Source organism: Jaculus jaculus, chromosome 19 (assembly GCF_020740685.1).
Source record: "Jaculus jaculus isolate mJacJac1 chromosome 19, mJacJac1.mat.Y.cur, whole genome shotgun sequence".
NCBI classification, from domain to species: domain Eukaryota; kingdom Metazoa; phylum Chordata; class Mammalia; order Rodentia; family Dipodidae; genus Jaculus; species Jaculus jaculus.
Window position 1 is genome coordinate 55,322,701 of NC_059120.1, and position 25,041 is coordinate 55,347,741.

The 25,041-nt window shown below is 44.5% G+C and overlaps 1 protein-coding gene across 1 annotated transcript in view; it reads right to left on the bottom strand.

Moving 5' to 3' along the window:
• Pogz (pogo transposable element derived with ZNF domain) overlaps nucleotides 1-25,041 on the bottom strand; it is a 67,971-nt gene that overhangs the window by 16,001 nt on the left and 26,929 nt on the right. Inside the window, exons 4-10 of the mRNA XM_045137994.1 lie at nucleotides 22,420-22,595; nucleotides 19,715-19,823; nucleotides 16,518-16,808; nucleotides 16,220-16,411; nucleotides 14,070-14,176; nucleotides 11,768-12,105; nucleotides 11,061-11,215 (exon numbers count right to left, since the gene is read on the bottom strand). Coding sequence (XP_044993929.1) covers nucleotides 11,061-11,215; nucleotides 11,768-12,105; nucleotides 14,070-14,176; nucleotides 16,220-16,411; nucleotides 16,518-16,808; nucleotides 19,715-19,823; nucleotides 22,420-22,595 — 1,368 coding nt within the window. The remainder of the gene's footprint in view (nucleotides 1-11,060; nucleotides 11,216-11,767; nucleotides 12,106-14,069; nucleotides 14,177-16,219; nucleotides 16,412-16,517; nucleotides 16,809-19,714; nucleotides 19,824-22,419; nucleotides 22,596-25,041) is intronic.

A 25,041-nucleotide genomic window follows, 5' to 3' on the forward strand; every position in this document is an offset into this window, starting at 1 on the left:
TAAATAAATAAAAAGAAAAAAAAGAGTAAGAAAGTTTGTTTGACAAGTAAAAGTAAAATTACAAGTTTCCTGCAACAGGGAGGGACCCTAAAAGGGGATGCTATTATCACTATTTTTTTTTTTTTTGAGGTAGATATATGGATGACTCTGACCAACTTTTATTTAATTCAGAAGACTTCCTTATACTGGGAACAATGGTGAAACTCTTTTAACTTGTGCCAGTATGTCATTAAATAAGTCCTGAGGGGCTGGATAGATGGCTTAGCAGTTAGGTGCTTGCCTGTGAAGCCTAAGGACCCTGGTTCTAGGCTCGAGATTCCCCAGGACCCACGTTAGCCAGATGCACAAGGGGGTGCACACGTCTAGAGTTCGTTCGCAGTGTCTGGAAGCCCTGGTGCGCCCATTCTCTCTCTCTCTCTGCCTCCTCTCTCTCTCTGACACTCTCAAATAAATAAAAATGAAAACAAAAAATTAAAAAAAATTAGTCCCGAGGCCAAAAATGTATGTGCATAGCCCTTTATGACACCCAATAGCTCTATGGTACCAATCCTTGGCCCTGGCTAACCTCAGGACATGGTGGTGCACGCCTTTAATCCCATCACGTGGGAGGCAGGGGTAGGAGGATTGCCACAGTTCAAGGCCACTCTGAAACTACATAGTGAATTCCAAGTCAGCCTGGGCTTGAGTGAAACCCTACCTCGAAAAACCAAGAGTAGGGCTGGAGAGATGGCTTAGCGGTTAAGCGCTTGCCTGTGAAGCCTAAGGACCCCGGTTCGAGGCTCGATTCCCCAGGACCCACATTAGCCAGATGCACAAGGGGGCGCATATGTCTGGAGTTCCTTTGCAGTGGCTGGAGGCCCTGGTGCACCCATTCTCTCTCTCTGTGCCTTTTTCTCTGTCTGTCGCTCTTAAATAAGTAAACATACAAAATATTCAAAAAGGGCTGGAGAGATGGCTTAGCTGTTAAGCACTTGCCTGTGAAGCCTAAGGACCCCGGTTCGAGGCTCGATTCTCCAGGACCCACGTTAACCAGATGCAAAATGGGGTGCACATGTCTGGGGTTTGTTTGCAGTGGATGGAAGCTCTGGCACGCCCATTCTCTCTCTCCCGCTTTCTCTGTCTGTCACTCTCAAATAAATAAATAATAATAAAATACAAAAAAAACTTAAAAAAAAATATATAAGCCAGGCGTGGTGGTACACGCCTTTAATGCCAGCACTCGGGAGGCAAAGGTAGGAGGATTGCCATGAGTTAGAGGCCACCCTGAGACTCCATAGTGAATTCCAGGTCAGCCTGGGCTAGAGTGAGACCCTACCTCGAAAAATAAATATATATATATATATATAAATATATATATATACAAAAAATTTTTAAAAAGAAAAACCAAGAGTACACTCTGGAAGGCTGTTATACAAAATATAGTATATATAGTATCTTCACCATTATCAAGGATAAATTATATAAAACTCTGTTAATATCTGTTTAACAAGCCATATAGGAACAGATTCAGGGCATGTCAGACACTAATGTGCCATTCCATGTACAGTTCTGGAAGAAAATCTCAGCCACCTCATGCTCAGAAGGTTTTGAGACAATCCGTCTCCACATAGGCAGGATCCCTTGAATGCTCCCAAAGCCTGGAAGTCCTCAAGAAGGACATCCCTAAAGGCAAACGTTTGCTGTTTGCTCACTTCTCATTAATAGCTCCTTACTTTCATTCTTCCTGCCCATCATTTTCTTCCAATGGTACCTTCCTGCACTCCAATACGCTTTCAGAGTCCTTTAGAATAGTTCCTCTCTCTGGGAGACTTTCTGCCCTATTTCTACAGCCCTGTGCAGCCAGTAGCTCCAGATGTGAAGTCATCATCCCCTGCCCTCTAACAGCAGCTAGAGGTTCTCATGAGGGGGGGTCAAGTCAGGGTGCCTGGAACCAGAAGGTAAAAAAGACAGGAAAGTTTGTACTTTCTGACTTCTTATCTCTTGCTTAGTTCCCTAGATTTGTTTCTCCACAAGCAACCAAGACCTGTCTTGGGAGGGAACTCTTCATAGGATTTAAACCTTGAGGTTGGCCACGGGGGAGCTTGGTGTCAGGACTAGCCTCTTCCTGAGACAGCCCCAGCCCTAACCAACCAGCTGTCCCTCTGGCTCATGGTAACTGGAAGGCAGCCCACCACTATAAGGTTACAAATACCTTTGCAAGGAGAGGCCAAGCTCTCTGACCACTTGAGAGCTTCCATTTGTGGGTGAGTTTTTCCCTCGGCTGGGCCTGGGATGGCTCAGCTCAGCCCAGACCCAGGTGGGAGGACCCTCAGCCATTATTCTCCACATGGGTTCTTTATCCTCTTCACTTCCCCAAATGGCAGGTGCTCCTTGAACTTTCTTTTCTCTCTTTTCTTTCCAAGGTTTTCCCAGGCACTCCATATGGGATCTCTATCCACATGAGTGCCTTTCCTTGCCTCTATACTTCCCTCAATAAATATAATAATTTAATAATTAAAAAGACTGTACCAGCAAACTGATAGACCTAATCAAAACACTTTTAGCAATGTAGCAGGATACAAAATAAATACATGGAAATCAGTAGCTTTCCTATATACTAACAACAAACATGCTGAGGATGAAATTAGAGAATCACTCCCATTCACAACTGCCTCAAAAAAAAAAAAATTCTATGTTCTTGGATTGGAAGAACCAATATTGTGAAAATGTCAATCTTACCAAAAGCTATCTACACATTTAATGCCATACCCATCAAAATCCCAAAGACATTCTTCACAGAAATAGAAAAGACAATCCTAAAATTCATTTGGAAGCACAAAAAAAACCTCAAATAGCCAAAACAATTTTATTATTATTATTTTTATTTGAGAGAGAGAGAGGCAGATAGAGTGAGGGAAACAATGAGTGTGCCAGGGCCTCCAGCCACTGCAAATGAACTACAGATGCATGCATCACCCCGTGCATCTGGCTTACGTGGGTCCTGGGGAATCAAACCTGGGTCCTTCAGCTTTGCAGGCAAGTGTCTTAACCAGTAAGCCTTTTCTCCAGCCCTAGCCAAAACAATTTCGAGCAACAAATATAAGCTTAGTGGTATCACTATACCCAATTTTAAGCTATATTACAGAGCAATAGTAACAAAAACAGCATGGTACTGGATCAAAAAGAGACATGTAGATCAATGGATCAGAATAGAGGACCCAGATGTAAATGCAGGCAACTACAGCCATCTGATTACTAATGAAAATGCCAAAAAGGCTGTAGTGATGGCTTAGTGGTTAAGGTGTTTGCCTGCAAAGCCAAAGGATCCTGGTTCGACTCAAGAGGACCCATGTAAGCCAGATGCACAAGAGGGTGCAAGCATCTGGAGTTAGTATGCAGTGGCCAGAGGCCCTGGTGGCCCATTCTCTCTCTGCCTCTTTCTGTCTCTCAAATAAATAAAATATATTTTTAAAAGTTTTTAAAAATGCCAAATGGGGACTGGGGAAATGGCTTAGTGGTTACGGCATTGGCCTGTGAAGCCTAAGGACCTGGGTTCAATCCCCCAGTACTCACATAAGCCAGATACACAAGGGGGCGCATGTGTCTGGAGTTTATATGTAGTGGCTAGAGGCTCTGGCATGCCCGTTCTCTCTTTCTCTCCCATAAGTAAATTTTTTTTAATGCCAAAGAAAAACTCATCGGAGAAAAGACAGCCTCTTCAACAAAAGGTGCTGAAAAAACTGGATGTCTGTATGTAGAAGGATGAAAATAGATCCTTATGTCTCTCCATGCATAAGAATCAAGTCTAAATGGACCAAAGACCTTAATATCAGAGCAGAAACTCTGAAACTGCTAGAGCAAAAAGTAGGAAAAACACTTCAAGATACTGTTCTTGGCAAAGACTTTATGAACATAACCCCAATTGCTCAGGAAATAAAACCACGGGTCAACCGCTGGGACCTCATGAAATTACAAACTTTTGTACAGCAAAGTACACTGTGAATAGAGCAAAGAGGCAACCCAGAGTGGGAGAAAATCTTTGCCACCTACACATATGACAGAGGATAAATATACAAAATATACAAAGAACTCAAAAAACTAAACAAGAAATCAAGCAACACAATTTAAAAAATGGGTTATGGAACTAAACAGAGAAATAGAAGAAATACAGATGGAATGTAAACATTTGAAAAATGTTCTACAACCGCAGCCATCAGGGAAATGCAAATTAAAACGACCTTGAGATTCCATCTCACTCCTGTCAGAATTGTTGTCATTCAGAGAACAGATGATAATAAATGCTGGTAAAGACGTGGACAAAGAACTCTCCTACACTGCTGGTGGGAATGCAATCTGGTCCAGCCATTGTGGGAATCAGTGTGGAGGCTCCTAAGACGGCTAAAGACAGATCTACCGCATGACCCAGCTAGAGCACTCCTGGTATTCGTCTCACTACCATGAAGATGCTCGCACATGCATGTTTACTGCCACTCCATCCACATAGCTGGAACCGGCCTAGATGTCCCTCAACTGATGAATGGATAGTAAAGATGTGGTATATTTATACAATAGAGCTCTACTCATTGGTAAAGAAAAACGAAGTTATGAAATTTGCAGGGAAATGGATGGATCTGGAAAGGATTATACTAATTGAGATAACCCAGGCCCAGAAAGCCAAATGGCACACGGTCTCTCTCACATGTGGATCCTAGCTAGAGATGGTTGGACTTGTGCATGAGTTGGAGTAAAAATCAGCAGCAGAGGACAATAAGCTAGAAAAGGACTATAAGGGAGGGGAGGGGGGAGAGGAGGGCTTAAGGAGAAGGTACTGTATATATGTGAGCAGAAGAACAATGACTGGGCTGCAATGACCTATGTGAGGTCATGGGAAAAGACCTGAGTAGGAGGGAGGGGAGGGGCAACTCAAAATTCAACATGTGGTGAAGAAGCCATATAGAAACCTCCTCGATTGGATAATGGCACACCCAGAAGTCATAGAGTGTTACTAGAAAATTTTCAGTGCCAGGGATGGGATACCTTCCAGTGAGTTGTTGGCCAGGGAGGACCCTAATGCCCTAAAAACATTATAGGCCAACTTCCAGGAAGGACACGCGTAGGTGGGGAAGTTCAGGACATGTTTGGGGAAGTTCTTTAGAGTAGCACAGTATTTTCTTCTTTTCCTGTACCTCCGATTTTGCTTTTTTCCATTAATCATTATTATTTTTTTCTTTTCCAGAACACCTTTAAGCATAAATGTTTTCCACCTTTCTCATTCTGTTTTCCTTGGGTAATCTCAATGGAGTCTCCTACTATCTACACATTTCATTTTTAGTGTCAGTGCATAATCTAAAAGGAACATTTATTATTGCAGTTTTTTGGAGGTAGGGTCTCACTCTAGCCCAGGTCAACCTGGAAATCACTCTGTAGTCCCAAGCTGGTCTAGAACTCATAGTGATCCTCCCAATTGCTGGGAATAAAGGTGTGTCCCACTATCCCTGGCTGTTAATGCAGTTTCTAATGCTTAAGTCCCAAATAATGCATTATTAGGAAGAGGAACCATACTAGAATTAGAGATCTCTAGCAACCTGTGTGACCCATCAATTCCTCATGGAGGAAATGATCCAAGAGGAAAAGAATGACGCCCCTAGTGGCCATTTTGGTACTACACCTCCCAGCACTCAATCAACTCTGGCTTTCACATCTACCAGTCTCCTGCTTTGACAAAGTACCAACAGCCATAGTTTGTGCTTCTTATTCTTCAAAGTTTGAAAAAGATTCTTCATCACTTCCTCTGAGGATCACCTAATCCCCATATAACTATGTATTCTAAGACTTTGTTCATCAACTAGTTCTCTCTCTTCTTTTTCTACATATTGCTGTATTTGTTTGTTTTAAGGCAGGGTCTCACTCTACCGCAGGCTGACCTTGAACTCACAGAGATCCTCCTACCTCAGCCTCCCCAGTGCTGGGATTACAGGCATGAGCCACCATGTATGACTGTAAATAATTTGTTAAAAATAAAGTACATTTTTTTCAGTGCCAAGGATGGGATATCTTCCAGTGAGTTGTTGGCCAGGGAGATCCCTGATGCCCCCAAAACATTATACGCCACTGCCAAGGCCCTTGGTTTCCTACCTATTGCTAAAGACTCAGAAGATATCATAGTGATGGAAAGAAATGACCGCAGTGTTCAGTACTGCAATATCTCTATCACACCTTCCAAGGCTCAGGGTCTAATGTGGAAGAGGTGGCAGAAAGTATCTAAGCGCCAAAGGAAGGGCAGGACTCCATACAACATGCTCCCTCCAGACACAAAATGGCGTGGATATCCATGACCTCTCAGTGCCTGAGACTACCTGCATAAGACCATTATAAGAGGAGGAAAAGATCATGACATCAAAAGTAAATGAGAGACTGACTGAGATGGGGAGGGGGTATGATGGAGAGTGGAGTTTCAAAGGGGTAAGTGGGGGGAGGGAGGGTGTCACCCTGGGGTATTTTTTATAATCATGGAAATTGTTAATAAAAAAAGAAATTAGAAAGTTTAAACTAAGTTTTGAGTTGAGACAAAACGGTCCAAGGGTTTGATCAAAGAAAAAAAAAAGTCGTGTTATCTGATTGAAAAAGAAAAACTACATTTTTTTGGACAATAGAAAACTCAGGAGCTGTAGATTGTTAATAGAAAATTTTCAGAGCCAGGGATGGTATACCTTCCAGTGAGTTGTTGGCCAGAAGTTCCCTGATGCCCCCAAAACATTACAGGCCATTGCTGAGGCCTTTGGTTTCCCACCAGGAATAGACGGGAAGACCCTACTGCTGAAGACTGCACATACTTAGGCTGCAAGGCCACTGAGAAATCCTGCTGGAACTGAGCTGATAACCTCCTGCATGTAAACTAGCTGACAGAAAGCTGAAAGAAGCCATTCCGCATACAGTTCAAGAGGACAGAGAGAAATCACCAGTGAAGATACTCAACAGTGAACACTGCAAGCCTTCTATTTGGCCAGCCAGTCCAAATGAGCCAACGGGTGCAATAGTGGCATATCTGTCATGGTATAAACCAGCTGGCCTCTAATTGGACTGGAGGCCCACTCCATGGGACGGAATACATCCCTGATACTGAAAACCTACAACAGGGGTAGTCATGATCCCTAGGGGTGTAACGTCTGCCGCTGTCTGGCTAAATGTATATACTATGCTCATCAAACTGCCCAGTAAGCATTTCTCTTAATGCTTATATCCATATATTAATGCTACTCTCACTTTTGGTTAGAGAACCTTCTCTTTTCAGATGGCAGTGACCTTGGGATGACTCAGAAGGCATCATGGTGCTGGGAAGAAGTGACAGGAGTGCTCAGCAATGCAATATCTCTATCACACCTTCCAAGGCTCAGGGTCCATTGTGGAAGAGGTGGTGGAAAGAGTGTAAGATCAAAGGAAGGGTAGGACTCCTTACAATGTGCTCCTCCAGACACAAAATGGCCTGGATATACATGATTTCACAGTGCCTGCCTACAAAAGACCATCATAATAGGAGGAAAAGATCATGACATCAAAATAAAAGAGAGACTGATTGAGACGGGGAGGGGATATGATGGAGAATGGAGTTTCAAAGGGGAAAATGGGGGGAGGAAGGGCATTACCATGGGATATTGTTTACAATCATGGAAATTGTTTAAAAAATAAATTAATTATAAAAGAAGGAAGAAAGAAAGATAAAAATAAATAAAAAATAAACAAACTTTAAGCTGGGCGAGGTGGTGCATGCCTGTAGTCCCAGTGTTCGGGAGGCAGAGGTAGGAGGACTGCTGTGAACGAAGCCAAGCCGAGACTGCACAGTGAGTGACAGGTCAGTCCAGGCCATAGTGAGACCCTGTACCTCGAAAAAGCGATGAACAAAAGGGGCGTCATGGCTATAAAAAGGGAGCTAACAAATGGGTCCAGGAATGAAATGGACATATAGCTAAGGAAAGGTGTTAGTCTGCTTGGGCCAACAATTTCTTTTTACTTTTTTTGGTTTTCAAGGTAGGATCTCACTCTAGCCCAGGCTGGCTTCAAATCTGCAGCAATCTTATTTCAGCCTCCTGAGTGCCAAGACTATAGGTATTATATCGCCACTCCCAGCTTTGAAACAGGTTCCCCCCCCCCCCCCAAGGTAGTCTCACTAGCCCAGGCTGATCTGGAAATCACTATGTAGTCTCAGGGTAGCCTTGAACTCCCACCTCTGCCTCCTGAGTGCTGGGATTAAAGGTATGTGCTACCATGCCCGGCTTTTTTGTATGTTTTTACTTTTACTTTTTGGTTTTTTTGAGGAAGGGTCTCACTCCAGCTGAGGCTGACCTAGAATTCACTATGTAGTCTCAGGGAGGCATTGAATTCACGGCAATCCTCCTACCTCTGCCACCATACCCTTTTAAAAAAGTTTTGTTAATTTTTATTCATTTATTTGAGAATGACAGACAGACAGAAAGAGGCAGAGAGAAACAGAGAGAGCAAATGGGTGTGCCAGGGCCTCCAAGCATTGCAAAGGAATTCCAGATGCATGCACCACCCTGTGCATCTGGCTTACATAGGTCCTGGGGAATCGAGCCTCGACCCAGGATCCTTAGGCTTCATAGGCAACCCCTAAACTGCTAAGCCATCTCTCCAGCACCCCCCCCCTTTTTTTTAAAGAGAGAGAGTAGGCCAGCATGGTGGCACAGGCCTTTGATCCCAGCACTTGGCAGGTTGAGACAAGAGGGTAGCTGTGAGTTTGAGGGTACTCCGAGACTATATAGTGAATTCCAGGTCAAGTGGGCTAGAGTGAGACCCTACTCAAAATAAAACCAAAAAATAAAAGAGACAGACAGACAGACAGACAGACAGAAAATGTGCATGTCATGGCCTCTGGACTCTGCAAATAAACTCCAGATGCAGATGCTATTTTGTGTATCTGGCTCTATGTGGGTACTGGGGAATTGAACTCCAGTTATCAGGTTTTGCAGGTAAGCACCTTAATTGCCATCTCTCCAGCCAGCCCATGAAGGTTTCCTCCTTTCCCCCCAGTTTTTAGAGGTAGGGTCTCACTCTAGCCCAGGTTGACCTGGAATTCACTATGTAGTCTCAGGCTGGCCTCAAACTCACAGCTATCCTCCTACCTCTGCCTCCCAAGTGCTGGGATTAAAGGTGTCTGCCACCATGCCCGGTATCATCAAGTGTTTTAATCAAGGTAAATTTACAGTTGTTGTGAGAGATTCAAAAATTACAAGTTATAGGCAACACAGCTGGAAGTCAAGGGAAAAAGACCAAGTAGTACCTGTCTTGTTTCTTTCCCATGAGAAAAAAAAAAAATCTGGAAAAAAAATTTCCATTTCTGTCAGGGGTGGTGGCTCTCGGGAGGCAAGGGTAGGAGGATCACCATGGATTCAAGGACAGCCTGGGACTACAGAATGAGTGCCAAGTCAGCCTGGGCTAGAGTGAGACCCTACTTCAAAAAACAAAACAAACAAACAAAAATACAAAACAAACAAAAATCTGTTTCTTAGCCATGGTGGTTCATGCCTATAATCCCAGTGGCCCCAAAGACTGAGCTAGGAGAACTGGTGTGAATTCAAGACCAGCTTGAGCTAGAGAATGAGTTCCAGGACAGCCTGGGCTAGACCAAGACCCTGCCTCAAAACAAACAAAAATTCCCTTTTGTAATGAGAAGAAAGTGAAAACTTGAATGTTAAACATCTCATTTAGGCCAGGTATGGTAGAGCATGCCCTTAATCCCAGCTCTTGGGAGGGAGGATTGCCATGAGTTTGAGGCCAGCCTGAGCCTATGTAGTGAGTTTCAGGTCAGCCTGGGCTACAATGAGATTCTACCTCAAAAGACCACATAGGAAAAAAAAAAAAAAAAAAACTCATTTAAAAATTTTATTATTGGTTGAATATTTTAGGAATAAAATAAATTTACATAAATTATATTATTAAAATTAGCTTTGTTTGTTTGTTTTACTTTATTTAAAATAACTGAAATTTTTAGCCATTTATGCACTTCAAAGTGTATTTCTGGGCTACAGAGCTCACTTAGTGGTTAAGGCACTTGCCTACAAAGCCAAAGGATCCAGGTTTGATTCCCAAGGACCCATGTAAGCCAGATGAGTGGTGTGTGTCTGGAGCTCATTTATAGCAGCTGTAGGCCCTGCCAAGCCCATTCTCTTTCTTCCCTTCTCCCTCTCAAATAAACAAACAGATAAATTAAAATACTTTTAAAAGTATATTCTGGGAAAGATTTCGGAAAGAGAAAGATGTGCCTCTTCTTCGTCTAGACAGCTCTGTGGCCATGATCTGCTATCAAAGCAGCCAACCTGCTATCAGCCAGAGGCAGGAAGACCAGTGAGAAAAAACAAGGCAGTCAGTGACCCTCCCAGTCTGGAAGTCTGCTCTCCCTCTAGATCTGTGAAAAGCTGTTCTTAGTGCCTAATTCACTTTTGGTCAACAGGTTGTTGCTGTTGTTTTTATTTACTTGCAAGCAGAGAGAGATAGAAGAGAGACAGAGAGAATGGGCACACCAGGACCTCCAGCTGCTGCTGCCAAACTCCAAAAGCATGTGCCACTTTGTACATTTGGCTTTATGTGAGTCCTGGGGAATCAAACCAGGTCATTAGGCTTTGCAGGCAAGTAGCCCAACTGATGAGCCATCTTTCCAAGCCCTATTATTGTTTTGAGACTGGGTCTCATGTAGCTCAGGGTGACCTTGAACTCACAGTGGTTCTCTAACTTTAGCGCTGCCCCGCCCCCCCAGTGTTAGGGTTAAAGGCGTCAGCCACTAGGCCTGGCTGAATATTTTAATGGCAAATTACCTTTTTTTTGGTTTTCCGAGGTAGGGTCTCACTCTAGCTCAGGCTGACCTAGAATGCACCATGTAGTCTCAGGGTGGCCTCAAACTCGTGGTGATCCTCCTGCCTCTGCCTCCCGAGTGCTGGGACTAAAGGCATATGCTACCACCTGGCTGAAAATTACTTTTTATCAGGCTTATAAACAAACAGGGGTTCCCAGTTCTACTCAATGAGTGAAGAAAAGGTATATCCCCTCAAGTTTTAAGTCTCCAAACTTACTAGTAGATTCATAGGGACTATGAACATTTTCCAAGTGGCACTGGAGCTGGAAGGGAGTAGAAAACTGGCGGTAACAGTGTTGGCAGATAGTGTGGCCGTCCACCTCCCCGTTCTGCTGATCGAGCTCGACATGGTGCTTCATGTGGTTCATGAACCTGTGGGGCGGCACAAAGACAAAGCACGCGAAACACGGTCAGCAGCCTCTGGGAAAAACAGTGGCAGAATCGTGAACAGGTACTCTGTTCTCCTCCCACAAGTTCCTCTATTTGGGATCGTTTTCCTCTGAGTCAGAAAAATAACAGGTTTTTGTTTTGTTTTGTTTTGTTTTGGGGGGCGGTTTCAAGGTAGGGTCTCACTCTAACCAAGGCTGACCTGGAACTCACTGTGTATAGTGTCAGGGTGGCCTTGAACTCACAGCGATCCTCCTACTTCTGCCTCCCCAGTGCTGGCGTTGCAGGTGTGCACCACCACGGCCAGCAAGTGACAGGTTCTTGGAATTATAAGTTCCGTGGGTGGAGATCACAAGTCTCCCGGCCCAACGCTGCCCCTTACTACTGCCTGCAGTCACCACCCCCAGGCGCACCACCTACTGAACGACCCTCGGAAAGCAAGACCACATCAGTCAGGACCTTGCCCACACACACTTCAGCATGAAAGAAAATCTAAGTGCTCTTCTGTGCATGATAACCTGACATTTTGACACTTACCGAATGTTGTTTTTTAGCCTTTTGGTGCAATGAGGGCATCGGAAAGACGTGGCGACCTTCGGGAAGCTTGTGAGCTGAGCTACTTTGCCACCATCCCGGCCATAGTAGAAGTCATCTACTAACATGATAAGTTTGGTCTGCACAGCATCACCGATATTCTCATTTGGCTCTGGGACTTTGGTAGGTGGTGACAGAGCGGGAATAGGCGTAGAAGAAGGCGTGGAAGTAGCAGGAACAGTCTTCTCAGGCGATGGAGGCTTTGCTGCCAACGGGACACTGGGTTCTGAGTCCAGGGACTTTCCTTTCTTCTGGTATTCAACCATTTCTGGGCAGCAGTACTATGGGGGGAAAAAAAAGGTGACATCTTACCATTTTGGTTACCCTGGAAGCCACCATGTGTTCCCCTGGTATCACTAACAGTTGCTGGTGATGGCTTTGCTAATGTCAGTGATGAGGTAACTTTTTCTGGACACAGGAGTCTCACTGTGTGGCTTGGGCTGGCCCAGGTGCTGAAGCAGCCCTCCTGCCTCAGTGTGCTGAACAGCTGGGACTACAGGCACGGGCCACCACATTCACCTCAGCCTGTTAAGATGCTGTTCTGATTCCACTTGCCTCTTAGTTTTTAGTGTTTCTAAGCCTTGAGTCCATCATCTTACACTGCTCCTTTGGCCAGTTTTAGATCCTTACCACTCACTAGCATCACTTGACTCAGAGCTTCGGGAGAGAAAAGCCCGAACCTTTGTCTTGGTTTATGATGAGGTAATGGCGTTTGATTCAACACATGACACAGCAGCAGAAACTGAGCTGAGGTTGACAAGGTGTGAGTTCTTATCCAACAACAAACCTGTCCTGTTTAGTTTTCAAATCTACATCCCAAGACAACTACTCTGTCTTCTGAAGGCCTTCTTTATTTCTGGGTGTGTGCAGAGGTCGGAGAGGGATGTCTGCTATTTCACTAGTCTTCTACCTTACTTCCTGAGATCGCCTCTCACTGGATTGGAAGCTAGTGCTAGTCCTTCTTTTCCCTTTCTATTTATTTATTTTTTTGTTGTTGGCAGGCAAATGCCTTAACTGCTAAGCCATCTCTCCAGCCCTAGTTTTTTACTTTTTTAAAAATATTTTGTTTACTTGCAAAGACAGAGACAGAGACAGAGAGAAGGGGACCACAGGGCCTCTAGACACTGCAAATAAATTCCAGATACATGTGTACCTTGTGCATCTGCTTCTGCATAGATACTGAGGAGTCTAACTAGGGCCATTAGATTTTGCAGTCAAGTGCTTTTATTGGTGAGACTGGCTGACCATGATCCTCCTGTCTCTGTCCCTCGGTACTGGCATTACAGGCAGGTGCAGTCAGGCTTAGCTTTAAAAAAAAGAACACTTTTTTTTAGGAGAGAGAGACAACTGGCACACCAGGGCCTGTAGCCACTGAAATAGAACTCTAGCCATGTGCCACCTTGTGTGCATGTGCAACCTCGCACTTGCATCACCTTCTGAGTCTGGCTTATACGGGATCTGGGGAGTTGAACAGGAGTCCTTAGGCTTTACAAGCAAGCACCTTAACTGCTAAGTCATCTCTCCAGCCACAAGCTCAGCTTTTACATGGATGCTGGCACTGAACTCAGGTCCTCATACTTGTACAGCAAACACTCTTCCCTACTCAGTCATCTCCCCATCACTTAAAACATTAAAAGGGCTGGATAGATGGCTTAGTGGTTAAGACACTTGCCTGAAAAGCCAAAGGACCAAGGTTCAATTCTCCAGGACCCATGTAAGCCAGATGTATCTGGAATCTGTTTACAATGGCTGGAAGCCCTGGCATGCCCATATTCATTCCCCCCTTCTCCCTCTCAAATAAATAAATTTTAAATATTTTAAAAAATAAAGATATTTAAAGATCTTTAAAGGTATCCTATCACATCACAGATTGTATAGCAGACCAAACATCTGAAACAGACAAAAACCAGAGTTGGAGAGATGGCTTAGTGGTTAAATGCTTGCCTGTGAAGCTTAAGGACCCTGGTTCAAGGCTCAATTCTCCAGGACCCACGTTAGCCAGATGCACAAGGGGGTGCACGTGTCTGGAGTTCGTTTGCAATGGCTAGAAGCCCTGGTGCACCCTCACTCTCTCTCTGTGTCGCACTCAAAAAAAAAAAAAAAAAAAAATCTAAAACAGACCAAAAGGAAGGAACTCCTCAACGAGCTCCCAGGGCAGCGAGTGCTGCTCCACAGGCCCCAGGTGTTAAGAGTTGGACAACAGTGGCCACGAAGCTGGGTCTTTATCGCAGACATTATCACTTACACACATGTGACCTCGCAGAGCTTCGGTAACACGGAACTGAGCATTACACCGCGGACATATTTTCCGTCCACCGTCCTGGAGGTCAAACACTGGGATGGAAGAGGCCACTGGAAAGAAAATGAGAAGAATTGATAAGATTAATACAAAATACAGGGACAGGACAAAATACTCCTCAAGAGGAGTAGTGCCCAAGAGTAACAGCAAGCATGAGAGACTGCTATGTGTTTTTTGTTTTTTTTTCTGAGGTAGGGTCTCACTCTAGCCCAGGCTGAGCTGGAATTTACTGTGGAGTCTCAGGGTGGCCTTGAACTCATGGCTATCTTCCTACCTCTGCCTCCCAAGTGCTGGGATTAAAGGCGTGCGCCACCACACCCGGCTCTGAGTTAATTTTTATATTGAGTGGAAGTTAACAGTCTGATTTCAATTCTTTGGATGTAGCTGTCTAGTTTTCTAAACTCATTAAAAGCTTTAGCATTTTGGCCAGGTGTGGTGGCGCACGCCTTTAATCCCAGCACTTGGGAGGCAGAGGTAGGAGGATCGCTGAGAGTTCGAGGCCACCCTGAGACTACAGAGTGAATTCCAGGTCAGCCTGAGCTAGAGTGAGACCCTGCCTCAAAAAACAAAACACAAACAAAACAAAATGAAAAAAGCTTTAGCATTTTTAAATAATTAAAACAAATGTGGGCGTGGTGGTGCATGCCTTTAATCACAGCACTCAAGAAGCAAAGGTTGGAGGGAATTACCATGGGATATTTTATTATAATCATGGAAAATGTTAATATAAAAAATTAAAAATTTTTTTTTAAAAAAAGAAGAAGAAGGGGGCTGGAGAGATGGCTTAGCGGTTAAGCGCTTGCCTGTGAAGCCTAATGACCCTGGTTCAAGGCTCGGTTCTCCAGGTCCCACGTTAGCCAGATGCACAAGGGGGCGCACGCGTCTGGAGTTCGTTTGCAGAGGCTGGAGGCCCTGGCGCGCCCATTCTCTCTCTCCCTCTGTCTTTCTCTCTATGTCTGTCGCTCTCAAATAAATAAATAAAAAATTAAAAAAAAAAAAAGAAGAAGAAGGGCTGGAGAGATGGCTTAGCGGTTAAGTGCTTGCCTGTGAAGCCTAAGGACCCCGGTTCGAGGCTCGGTTCCCCAGGTCCCATGTTAGCCAGATGCACAAGGGGGTGCACGCGTCTGGAGTTCATTTGCAGAGGCTGGAAGCCCTGGCGCGCCCATTCTCTCTCTCTCCCTCTATCTGTCTTTCTCTCTGTGTCTGTCGCTCTCAAATAAATTAAAAAAAAAAAAAAAAGATAAAAAAAAAAGAAAAGAAGAAGCAAAGGTTGGAAGATCGCAGAGAGTTCAAGGCCACCCTGAGACTACATAGTGAATTCCAGGTCAGCCTGGGCTAGAATGAGAACCTACCTCAAGAAAACAAACAAACTGTATGCATATGAAATAAAAACAAAAAGCTAAAATTTTGGTCAGATGAAAACTGCATAAAATTCAGACTTCAGAGTCTATAAGCAGCTTCAGGAGAGCACATCCCGATCATTCATTTAGGCACTAGCTATAAATGCTTCTCAACTGCAATGGCACAGGTGACTACCTGTGACAGACCATACAGTGCATAAAGCCTGGAGCCATTACACAAAGGTTACACACACAGGGCCCTTTACACAAAGTTCACCAACCTTTGCCCTAAACCACAAATAATTCTCATACTAATACCTTTCCCCATCTGAAAACTACCAAATACCAGTTTAAAATTTTGTTCAGAAAATCCACTCCCCCTGTGAATCTCTTTGAGTATCCCAACCATCTCTAACCAATCCATCCACTCATCAATTCCCAAAGCACAATTTCACACACAGCTCTGAGAGCTGGTGCAGTTACTGTTCCCAATGGCTATCTCCTTCCCTACACTAAAGTTTCTCAGAACAAATTAAAGCAGCTACACACTACTCCATTTCTCCACTTCAGAGGAGCTTTAAGGGAGACAAAAAAGTGCCAAATCCGCATCTCACTGCTGAGCTCCCCTACAACACACTCTCTTTCCTTCCTACGGGCAGGAACAGACAGCATTATTCCCCCGCACTGCTCAGTGCCCACAGCCGTCCACAGCCTACGCTCCTCAGTCACTGCCCACTGGCCGCTCCCGCTCCTTACCTTTCAGTGAAGATTCAGGGCCACTGGCTCTTTGTGCGCCATGGGCAGGACTGCTGTTGGGAACCACTACTGGCCCGGGGCTCTGGCCCAGGGAAGGGACGGTGTTGAGGGTGTTCACCAATTTGGCCACTTCCCCGCTGTTTTCGCCTGTCACCCCAGGCCGCTTCACGGTGACAAAGCTGGCGATGCTCACTGCGGGGGGAGAGGGGAAGGAGGGAGCTGCGCTGACCGAGTGAGCGTCGTCTGCTTCCCACCCGCGGGCCCTCCTGCTCTGCCATCTCCTCTTCTGAGGCCTTACCTAGCTTGGGGTTTGAGGTCTGGTTGGCTTGGCCCGGGGGCTGAACAGCTAGCTGCCCCAGTGAGGCCGGCGGCGGAGCAGTGGGAGTGGTGGAGGTACTGGGAGTGGACTTGGTCTGCTGGGACTGGGACTGTGGGACCGTGCTTCGGATGGTCAGAGTGGCTGGGATGACAGTGGTAAAGGTGTTCGTGGTGGGTCTCACAGGCATTGTGGAACCTGGCCTCACTGGCGTCATCTGAGAGAACACTTGTGGGACTCCAACTGTCGGCTTAACAAACTGTGTACCTGGGGCTTTTAAAAGAGAGACAAAAAAGTAACAGGTCATCGGTAAGCGCAACTAGAACACGCTCTTGCCTTTCCTAGAAACACAAGAGTAGATAAAAATTGTTTCCCCTTGGGCTGGAGAGATGGCTTAGCGGTTAAGCGCTTGCCTGTGAAGCCTAAGGACCCCGGTTCGAGGCTCGGTTCCCCAGGTCCCATGTTAGCCAGATGCACAAGGGGGCGCACGCGTCTGGAGTTCGTTTGCAGAGGCTGGAAGCCCTGGCGCGCCCATTCTCCCTCCCTCTGTCTGTCTTTCTCTCTGTGTCTGTCGCTCTCAAATAAATAAATAAATAATTAAAAAAAAAATTGTTTCCCCATCAGAGGTTACCAAGAGCAGGATGATCTAAAGTATAAGAAAGCAACAGATGCCCACCCAACAAGTCACTTAAAAGCTTGAAATCATGATTCCCATCCCTCCCTCCGCAAACAACTCACCACACTACCTTTTTATTCTAAGAATACAAACAGTAGCTTGACCTTGGTACCAGAAGAAAAGGAGTGGGAGACAGAAAGGGTGTATATAGGCTAAATGGCAGACTTGGTCCTCAAAAAAGGGATTCTTCTTTCTCAGAATTCTAAAGGAATTTTCCATCCTCTTCTATAAACTCAAATAGAAGAGAATATGTCATTCTATCAGGATGTCCCAAAAGAGAACATCGTCCAGCATAATTGCAGACAATTCCACTGAGAAATATTTAAGGACTACTACAATATTGTATCATAATCTGATCAGATTTATGGCCTAAAAAATCCTGTGAGCTGAGAACTAAAACAAAACAAAACCAAACAAATGAACAAACAAAAAACCTTAGGAAGACAAACTATAGAGTTCCTCTTATACACAACTAAATAAAGTTATTCTTTTTGGCCTGAATTATGTAACATAAGAAATGTGATTTGAGGGCTGAGGAAATGGCTTAGTGGTTAAGGGGTTTGTCTGTGAAGCCTAAGGACGCCAGTTTGATTCCCCAGGACCCACATAAGCCAAATGCACATGGTGGCGCATGCATCTAGAGTTCATTTGCAGTGGCTGAAGGCCCTGGCATCCCCATTCTCTCTATCTCTTCCTCTCACTCTATCTCAAATAAGTAAATAAAATATTAAAAAAAAAAAAAAAAAACAGCCGGGCATGGTGGCACATGCCTTTAATCCCAGCACTCGGGAGGCAGAGGTAGGAGGATTGCTGTGAGTTTGAGGCCACCCTGAGACTCCATAGTGAATTCCAGGTCAGCCTGGGCTGGAGTGAGACCCTACCTTGAAAAACCAAAAAAAAAAAAAAAAAAAAAAAAAAAAAAAACCAGAAATGTGATTTGAGGGAAAAGTTTTTTGGGAGGTGGGGTGTTGGGAATTAAACCCAGGACTTCATGTGATGCTAAGAATGTGTTGTACCTTTAGACTATACTGCTCCCTGCTCCATTAGCCTTAGTATTTTATTATACAGTTACTTTTTATTAGACAAAGTATTATTATGCAGTCCAGGCAAAGCTTGAAGAATTCATGGCAATCCTCCCAAATGCTGGAATTACAGGAATGTGCTACCATCCAGCTGCGTATTTAAAATCTATGCTCTAAAATTACAGTTAAAAAGAAAAGCAGCCAGGCGGTGGCGCATGCCTTTAATCCCAGCACTCAAGAGGCAGAGGTAGAGGAGAATCATCATCATGAGTTTGAGGCCATCCTGACAATACACAGAGAATTCCAGGTCAGTCTGAGTAAGACCCTGCCTTGAAAAACCAAAAACAAACAAACAAACAAAAAAAAACTTACTTACAACTCTACCACATGAAGAAGATAGATGTTCATGGAGTATGGAACATGTAAATTTGCATTATTAATATTCTTTTGGGATAACAATGGCTGATTAAAACAGCAAGGAGGAAAATCACTAGAGGGCTGGAGAGATAGCTTAGTGGTTAAGGCACGCTTGCCTGAAAAGCCAAAAGACCCAGGTTCAACTCCCCAGAAGCCATTTAAGCCAGTTGCACAAGGTGGCGTGTGCGTCTGGAGCTCGTTTGCAGTGGCTGAAGGTTCCTGACGTATCCATTCTCTCTCTCTGCTTCTTTCTCAAATAAGTAAATAAATAAATAAGAAAGAGCCAGGCATGGTGGCACTGCCTTTAATCCCAGCCTTCAGGAGGCAGAGGTAGGAGGATCGCTGTGAGTTCAAGGACACCCTGAGACTACTGAGTGAATTCCAGGTCAGCCTGGGCTACAGCAAGACCCTAACTCGAAAAACCACAAAAGGAAGGAAGGAAGAGAATGACTAGATAAACCCCCTATTAATTGCATGAAGGGTAGTGAAAACCTAAATAGAAAGCTAAAACCACTACTCTGGTCAAAGGTTAGAATCGTTTTTAAAAATTGGGCTTAGGGATAGAGAAGATGGCTCCACAGTTAAGGCGCTTGCCTGAGAAGTCTAAGGATTCAGGTTTGCTTCCCTAGGTCCCACATAAGCTAGATGCACAAGGTGGCGGTGCACATGTCTGGAATTCATTTGCAGTGGCTAGAGTTCCCAGCTTGCCTATTCTCTCCCTCTCTCCCCCACCATTTATCTCAAATAAATAAATTAAATTTTTTAAAAATCGGGCTTAAATCATTAAGATTTTATTTTAGCCAGGCGCGGTGGTGCACGCCTTTAATCCCAGCACTCGGGAGGCAGAGGTAGGAGGATCACCGTGAGTTCGAGGCCACCCTGAGACTCCATAGTGAATTCCAGGTCAGCCTGGACCAGAGTGAGACCCTACCTCAAAAAAACAAAAAAAGATTTTATTTAAATTTTTTAAATATACTTTTTTAAATGACCTAAAATATTCTGAAACAATAAAAACAACTTTCTGGATGCCAGTTGATTCCAAATGGATACGCATTTGTCCTTACCTGGAACTAATGTAATTGGTCTAACCGTTTGGCCTTGCTGGACGTTCAGTACAATCCCAACCTGATTCATTGCATTTTGTACAGGCCGAACATTCCTTACAGGAAATCCCTAGATTAAAAAGCAAAATTATCTTTAATATGGAGAATATCTAACTGTAGTATGAGCTATAAAAACAAAAAAATTCAGCCGGGCGTGGTGGTGCACACCTTTAATCCCAGCACTTGGGAGGCAGAGGTAGGAGAATTGCCATGAGCTTGAGGCCACCCTGAGACTACATAGTGATTCCAGGTCAGCCTGGGCTAGAGTGAGATACTACCTCAAAAAAAAAAAAAAAGTAAAAATAAAAATAAAAAAATTAATAATAATAGTAATAAAAATCCTACAGCCTTACCTAATGGTTCTCTCACAGAGTTAGAGCTTTCAAATGACTGAGATGGAAGAGTTTAGGAAATCTTGGCATGTGGTTTTCTCCCTCAACCCCTTCCCTTTTTTTAAAATTTTTTGAGGTAGGGTCTCACTCTGGTCCAGGCTGACCTGGAATTCACTATGTAGTCTCAGGGTGGCCTTGAACTCATGGTGATCCTCCTACCTCTGCCTCCTGAGTGCTGGGATTAAAGGCGTGCACTACCATGCCAGACTTCTCTCCCCCTTTTTGAAATAAAGTCTTGCTATGTAGAATAAGCTGGCCTCAAACTCATGATTCTTGCTTTCTTATTTTTTTTTAAATATTTTATTATTTACTTACTTGACAAAGAGGGAGAGAGAGAGAATGTGTGCACCAGGGCCTCCAGCCACTGCAAATGAACTCCAGACACATGAGACCCCTTGTGCATCTGGCTAACATGGGTCCTAGGGAATCAAATCTGGGTCCTTTGGCTTTGCAGGCAAATGCCATTACCACTAAGCCATCCTCCAAGCATTTCTTTTGTTTTTAAAGCAGGAATTTACTATGCAGTTCAGACTAGCTTTGAACTCGTAGAAATCATCCTACCTTAGCCTCCTATGGGCTGGGATTACAAATGTGTATCACACACATGACCTGTTTGACAAACTACTAAATAACCAGAAAATAAAAATAAAAATAAAACCTGAATGAGTTGAGGGGGCTGGAGAGATGGCTTAGCAGTTAAGCGTTTACCTGTGAAGCCTAAGGTCCCGTTTGAGGTTGGATTCCCCAGGACCCACATAAACCAGATGCACAAGGTGGCACATGCATTTGCAGTTCATTTGCAATGGCTGGAGGCCCTGGCATGCCTTTTCTCTCTCTTTCTTTCTCCCTCTCTCTCTCTCTCTCTCTCTCTCTCTCTCTCTCTCTGCCTCTTTCTTTCTCTGTCGCTCTCAAATAAATAAATAAAAATAAAAATAAATTAAAAAAAAAAACTGAATGAGTTGAGGGCTGAAGAGATGGCTTAGCAATTAAAGCACTTGCCTGTGAAGCCTAAGGACCAAGGTTCAATTCCTCAGGACCCACATAAGGCAGATGCACAAGGTGTCTGGAGTTCATTTGTAGGGACTAGAGGCCCTAGAGTGCTGATTCCCTCTATGTTCCTCTCTCTCTTCAATAAATAAGTAAGTGGAACCTGCTTTCTGACTTAAGAGCCTAATGCTTAAAAAAATGCCTCTACAACTGATGCTTCAACTGCTAAAACTACAGTAGGAGGACCAAGAATTTACTGTGTGAGCCAAGAAATAACAAGCCCAAGAAACTGTTCTCAAAGTTGTCTGTAAAGGCCACAAACCTCTGACAAGTGACTACAAGAAGACAGTGACCAGGAAGCCACAGGCACAGAGAAGCATTTGCCTTTGGATGCCATTCAGACTTAGGCTTTCGTACTCAAACCTTATTGCAAAGATCAGTAATTTCACACACAGATCTTAAAAACATAATTAACTTACCGAAGGTGAGAAGCAGCCCAAATAATGGGGAACTCTTGAGTGTTAAAGCTAAGGTTCCTGGGCTGGAGAGATGGCTTAGTGGACAAGGTGCTTGCTTGTGAAGCCTAAGGACCGCGGCTCAATTCCCCAGTACCCACGTAAGCCAGATGCACATGGTGGCACATGCATCTAGAGTTCATTTTCAGTGGCTGGAGGCCCTGGCATGCCCATTCTCTCTCTCCCTCACTCACTCAAATAAATAAATAAATAAATAAAAATATATATTAAAAAATAAAGTGCATAAAAATATTTTTTTAAAAAAGGTGAAGGTTCCTAATCCTAGCTTTTCCACTTGTTCCTGCCCAGATCTTACCAATTCAACAGACCTCTAAGGGATATGAGTATCAAGAAATCTCACCCAACCTTGATGCTATGCTGGAAATTCCATGAAAGTCAAAATTCTATTACAAAACAGTAAAGGAAAAACTCTGTTCAAAATGCAAGACTGAGAGCCATTTCTTTCTTTTCTGTTTTTTTTTTTTGTTTGTTTGTTTGTTTGGTTGGTTGGTTGGTTTTTCCAAGACAGGGTCTCACTCTAGCCGAGGCTGACACAGAATTCACTCTGTAGTCCCAGGCTGGCCTCAAACTCACAGCGATCCTCCTACCTCAGTCTCCAGAGTTCTGGGAGTAAAGATGTGCGCCACCATGCCGGCTCTGAGAACCATTTCTGACAATGATGGCAATGACGCCAACAGAGGTCTAAGCGGGAACCTATCAATGTTCAGTCCCAGGCCCTCTACCAATCCCAGGATTCAAAGATCCCACTCACCTGGGTGGTGATGAATATTGGTTGTGAGGCTACAGGGGAATTAGTCACATGATTGGCATTCTGCATGACCTGGACAGGCCTTAATACTGGTTGAGTAACCATTGTACCCAGACCTGGTGCTGGATTCTGGGTCAGAATGAGCGGCTGTCCACTTTGCTGAACCAAAGGATTGCCAGCTAAAGGGTAAAAAGGAAGAAAAAAAGAAACAACAACAACAAAAGAATGTTAGAAACATTGCTAAACTTGTGTTTTGTAAGAAATATTGTTCTTACATAAGAAATGATGGTTCAGGGCTGGGAGACGGCTCAGCAGTTAAAGGCATTTGCAAAGCCTGCTGGCCCATGTTCAGTTCCCTAGCACCCATAGAGCCAGACGCAGCAGCAAGAGACCCTGGCATGCACGCACACACGCACGCACTCATGCACACATGCACGCGCACACATACACATAAATAAATAATTTTATAAAGAAATTATATTTCAGATATCTAAGTATTTGAGGCTACCACTCACCTCAGGTTTAATGTCATCAAACTCACCAAAAACTTAAGTTCCATCCATATCTACAACTAACAGAAAAACAAGTGGTTCACTAACATCTCAGCCATGTCTTAAGTAGGGATGAAAGACATATTAAGATTCTGGTGACTAGCTTCACTCTAATCATTAAGTGACCACAATCTCCCCACAAATCAGCAGAATATGTAAGACTTTTTCCATACATCAGGTAACATCTACTTATACTGCAAGAGTATAATTTGTTGCTAGTTCATCCCTCCTAATTCTCTCCTCTGTCCCCTCTTCTTCCACCCACTTTCTCTCCACAGGGTCGCATATATCCCAGGCTGGCCTCAAAGGACGAGCTTGAACTTCAGATCCCTACATCTATCTCCTGAGTGCTGCTGGGATTACTGACGCCACCAGGCCCGATATATTCATGCAGGGGATCGAACCAGGGCTTTGTGCACGCAACCAAGTGAACCACAGCCCCAGCCCCACTCCCCCACTTAAACCTTTTTTTCTTTTTAGGTGTGTGTGTGTATGTGGAGTATACATAGAATATGCACATGTGTGTGGAGATGTGTGCGCCCCATGTGGAGCCCAGATGATACAGACTGTCCTCCGCTGTTATTCTTCCATCTTATTTCCTTGAAACAGAGTTTCTACCTGAACCTCGTTAGACGGGCTGACCAGTCATCTTAGGCCACTCTCTTGTCTGCCCCCACTTCCAACCCTACGCTGGCATTAAAGGGATCCACAGCCCTGAAGGTAGGGTAAGGTCTCACTCCAGCCCAGGCTGACCTGGAATTCAACATGTAGTCTTAGGCTGGCCTCAAACTCACAACAATACTACTACCTCTGCTTCCTGAATGCTGGGATTAAAGGTCTGTACCTCCATGCCCAGCCCTGCCTGGCATTTTAACACAGGTGCTGGGAAGCAAGCTCAGGTCTACAAACTTGTACTGCAAGAGCTCTGACCCACCAAGTTATCTCTGACAGGCTGCACCCCCAGAAATCTTTTTTTTTTTTTTTGAGGTAGGGTTTCACTCTAGCTCAGGCTGACCTGGTATTCACTATGGAGTCTCAGGGTGGCCTTGAACCCTCCGCAATCCTCCTACCTCTGCCTCCTGAGTGCTGGGATTAAAGGTGTGCGCCACCATGCCCGACCCTCCAAAAAACTTTTTTTAAACTTTTTTTTTTTTTAATTAATTTATTTATTTGAGAGCGACAGACACAGAGAGAAAGACAGATAGAGGGAGAGAGAGAGAACGGGTGCGCCAGGGCTTCCAGCCTCTGCAAACGAACTCCAGACGCGTGTGCCCCCTTGTGCATCTGGCTAATGTGGGACCTGGGGAAACGAGCCTCGAACCAGGGTCCTTAGGCTTCACAGGCAAGCGCTTAACCGCTAAGCCATCTCTCCAGCCCGCCAAAAAACTTTTTTAAAAAAGTTTTTCATTTACTTGAGAGAGAGAAAGAGGCAGATAGAAAGAATGGAATGCCAGAGCCTCTAGCCACTGCAAATGAACTCTAGACATATGTGCCTCTTGTGTATCAGGCTTATGTGGGTCCTGGGGAATCAAACCTGGGTACTTAGGCTTTGCAGACAAGCGCCTTAAGTGCTAAGCCATCTCTCCAACCCCAAAACTTGTAAAAAATATGTACATTGTATTTATTTGCAAACAGAGTGGGAGAAAGAGAAGGCCACTAGAAACAAACTCCAAACACACATGCTACCTTGTGCATTTGGCTTTGCACGGGTACCGGGGAACTGAACAAAGGTGGTAAGGGTTTGCAAGCAGGTGCTTTTAACTGATGAGCCTTCTCCAGCCCTTCACCAAACTTTTAAAAAAAGAAATACTGGCCAGGCATGGTGGGGCATGCCTTTAGTTCCAGAGCCTGGGAGGCAGAGGTAGGAGGATCACCATGAGTTTGAAGCCATCCTCATACTCCATAGTGAATTCCAGGTCAGCCTGGGCTAGAGCGAGACCCAACCTCAAAAAACTAAAAGTAAATGGATAAATAAAAAACTAGGGCTGGAGAGATGGCGTAGCGGTTAAGCGCTTGCCTGTGAAGCTAAAGACCCTGGTTCGAGGCTCGGTTCCCCAGGTCCCACGTTAGCCAG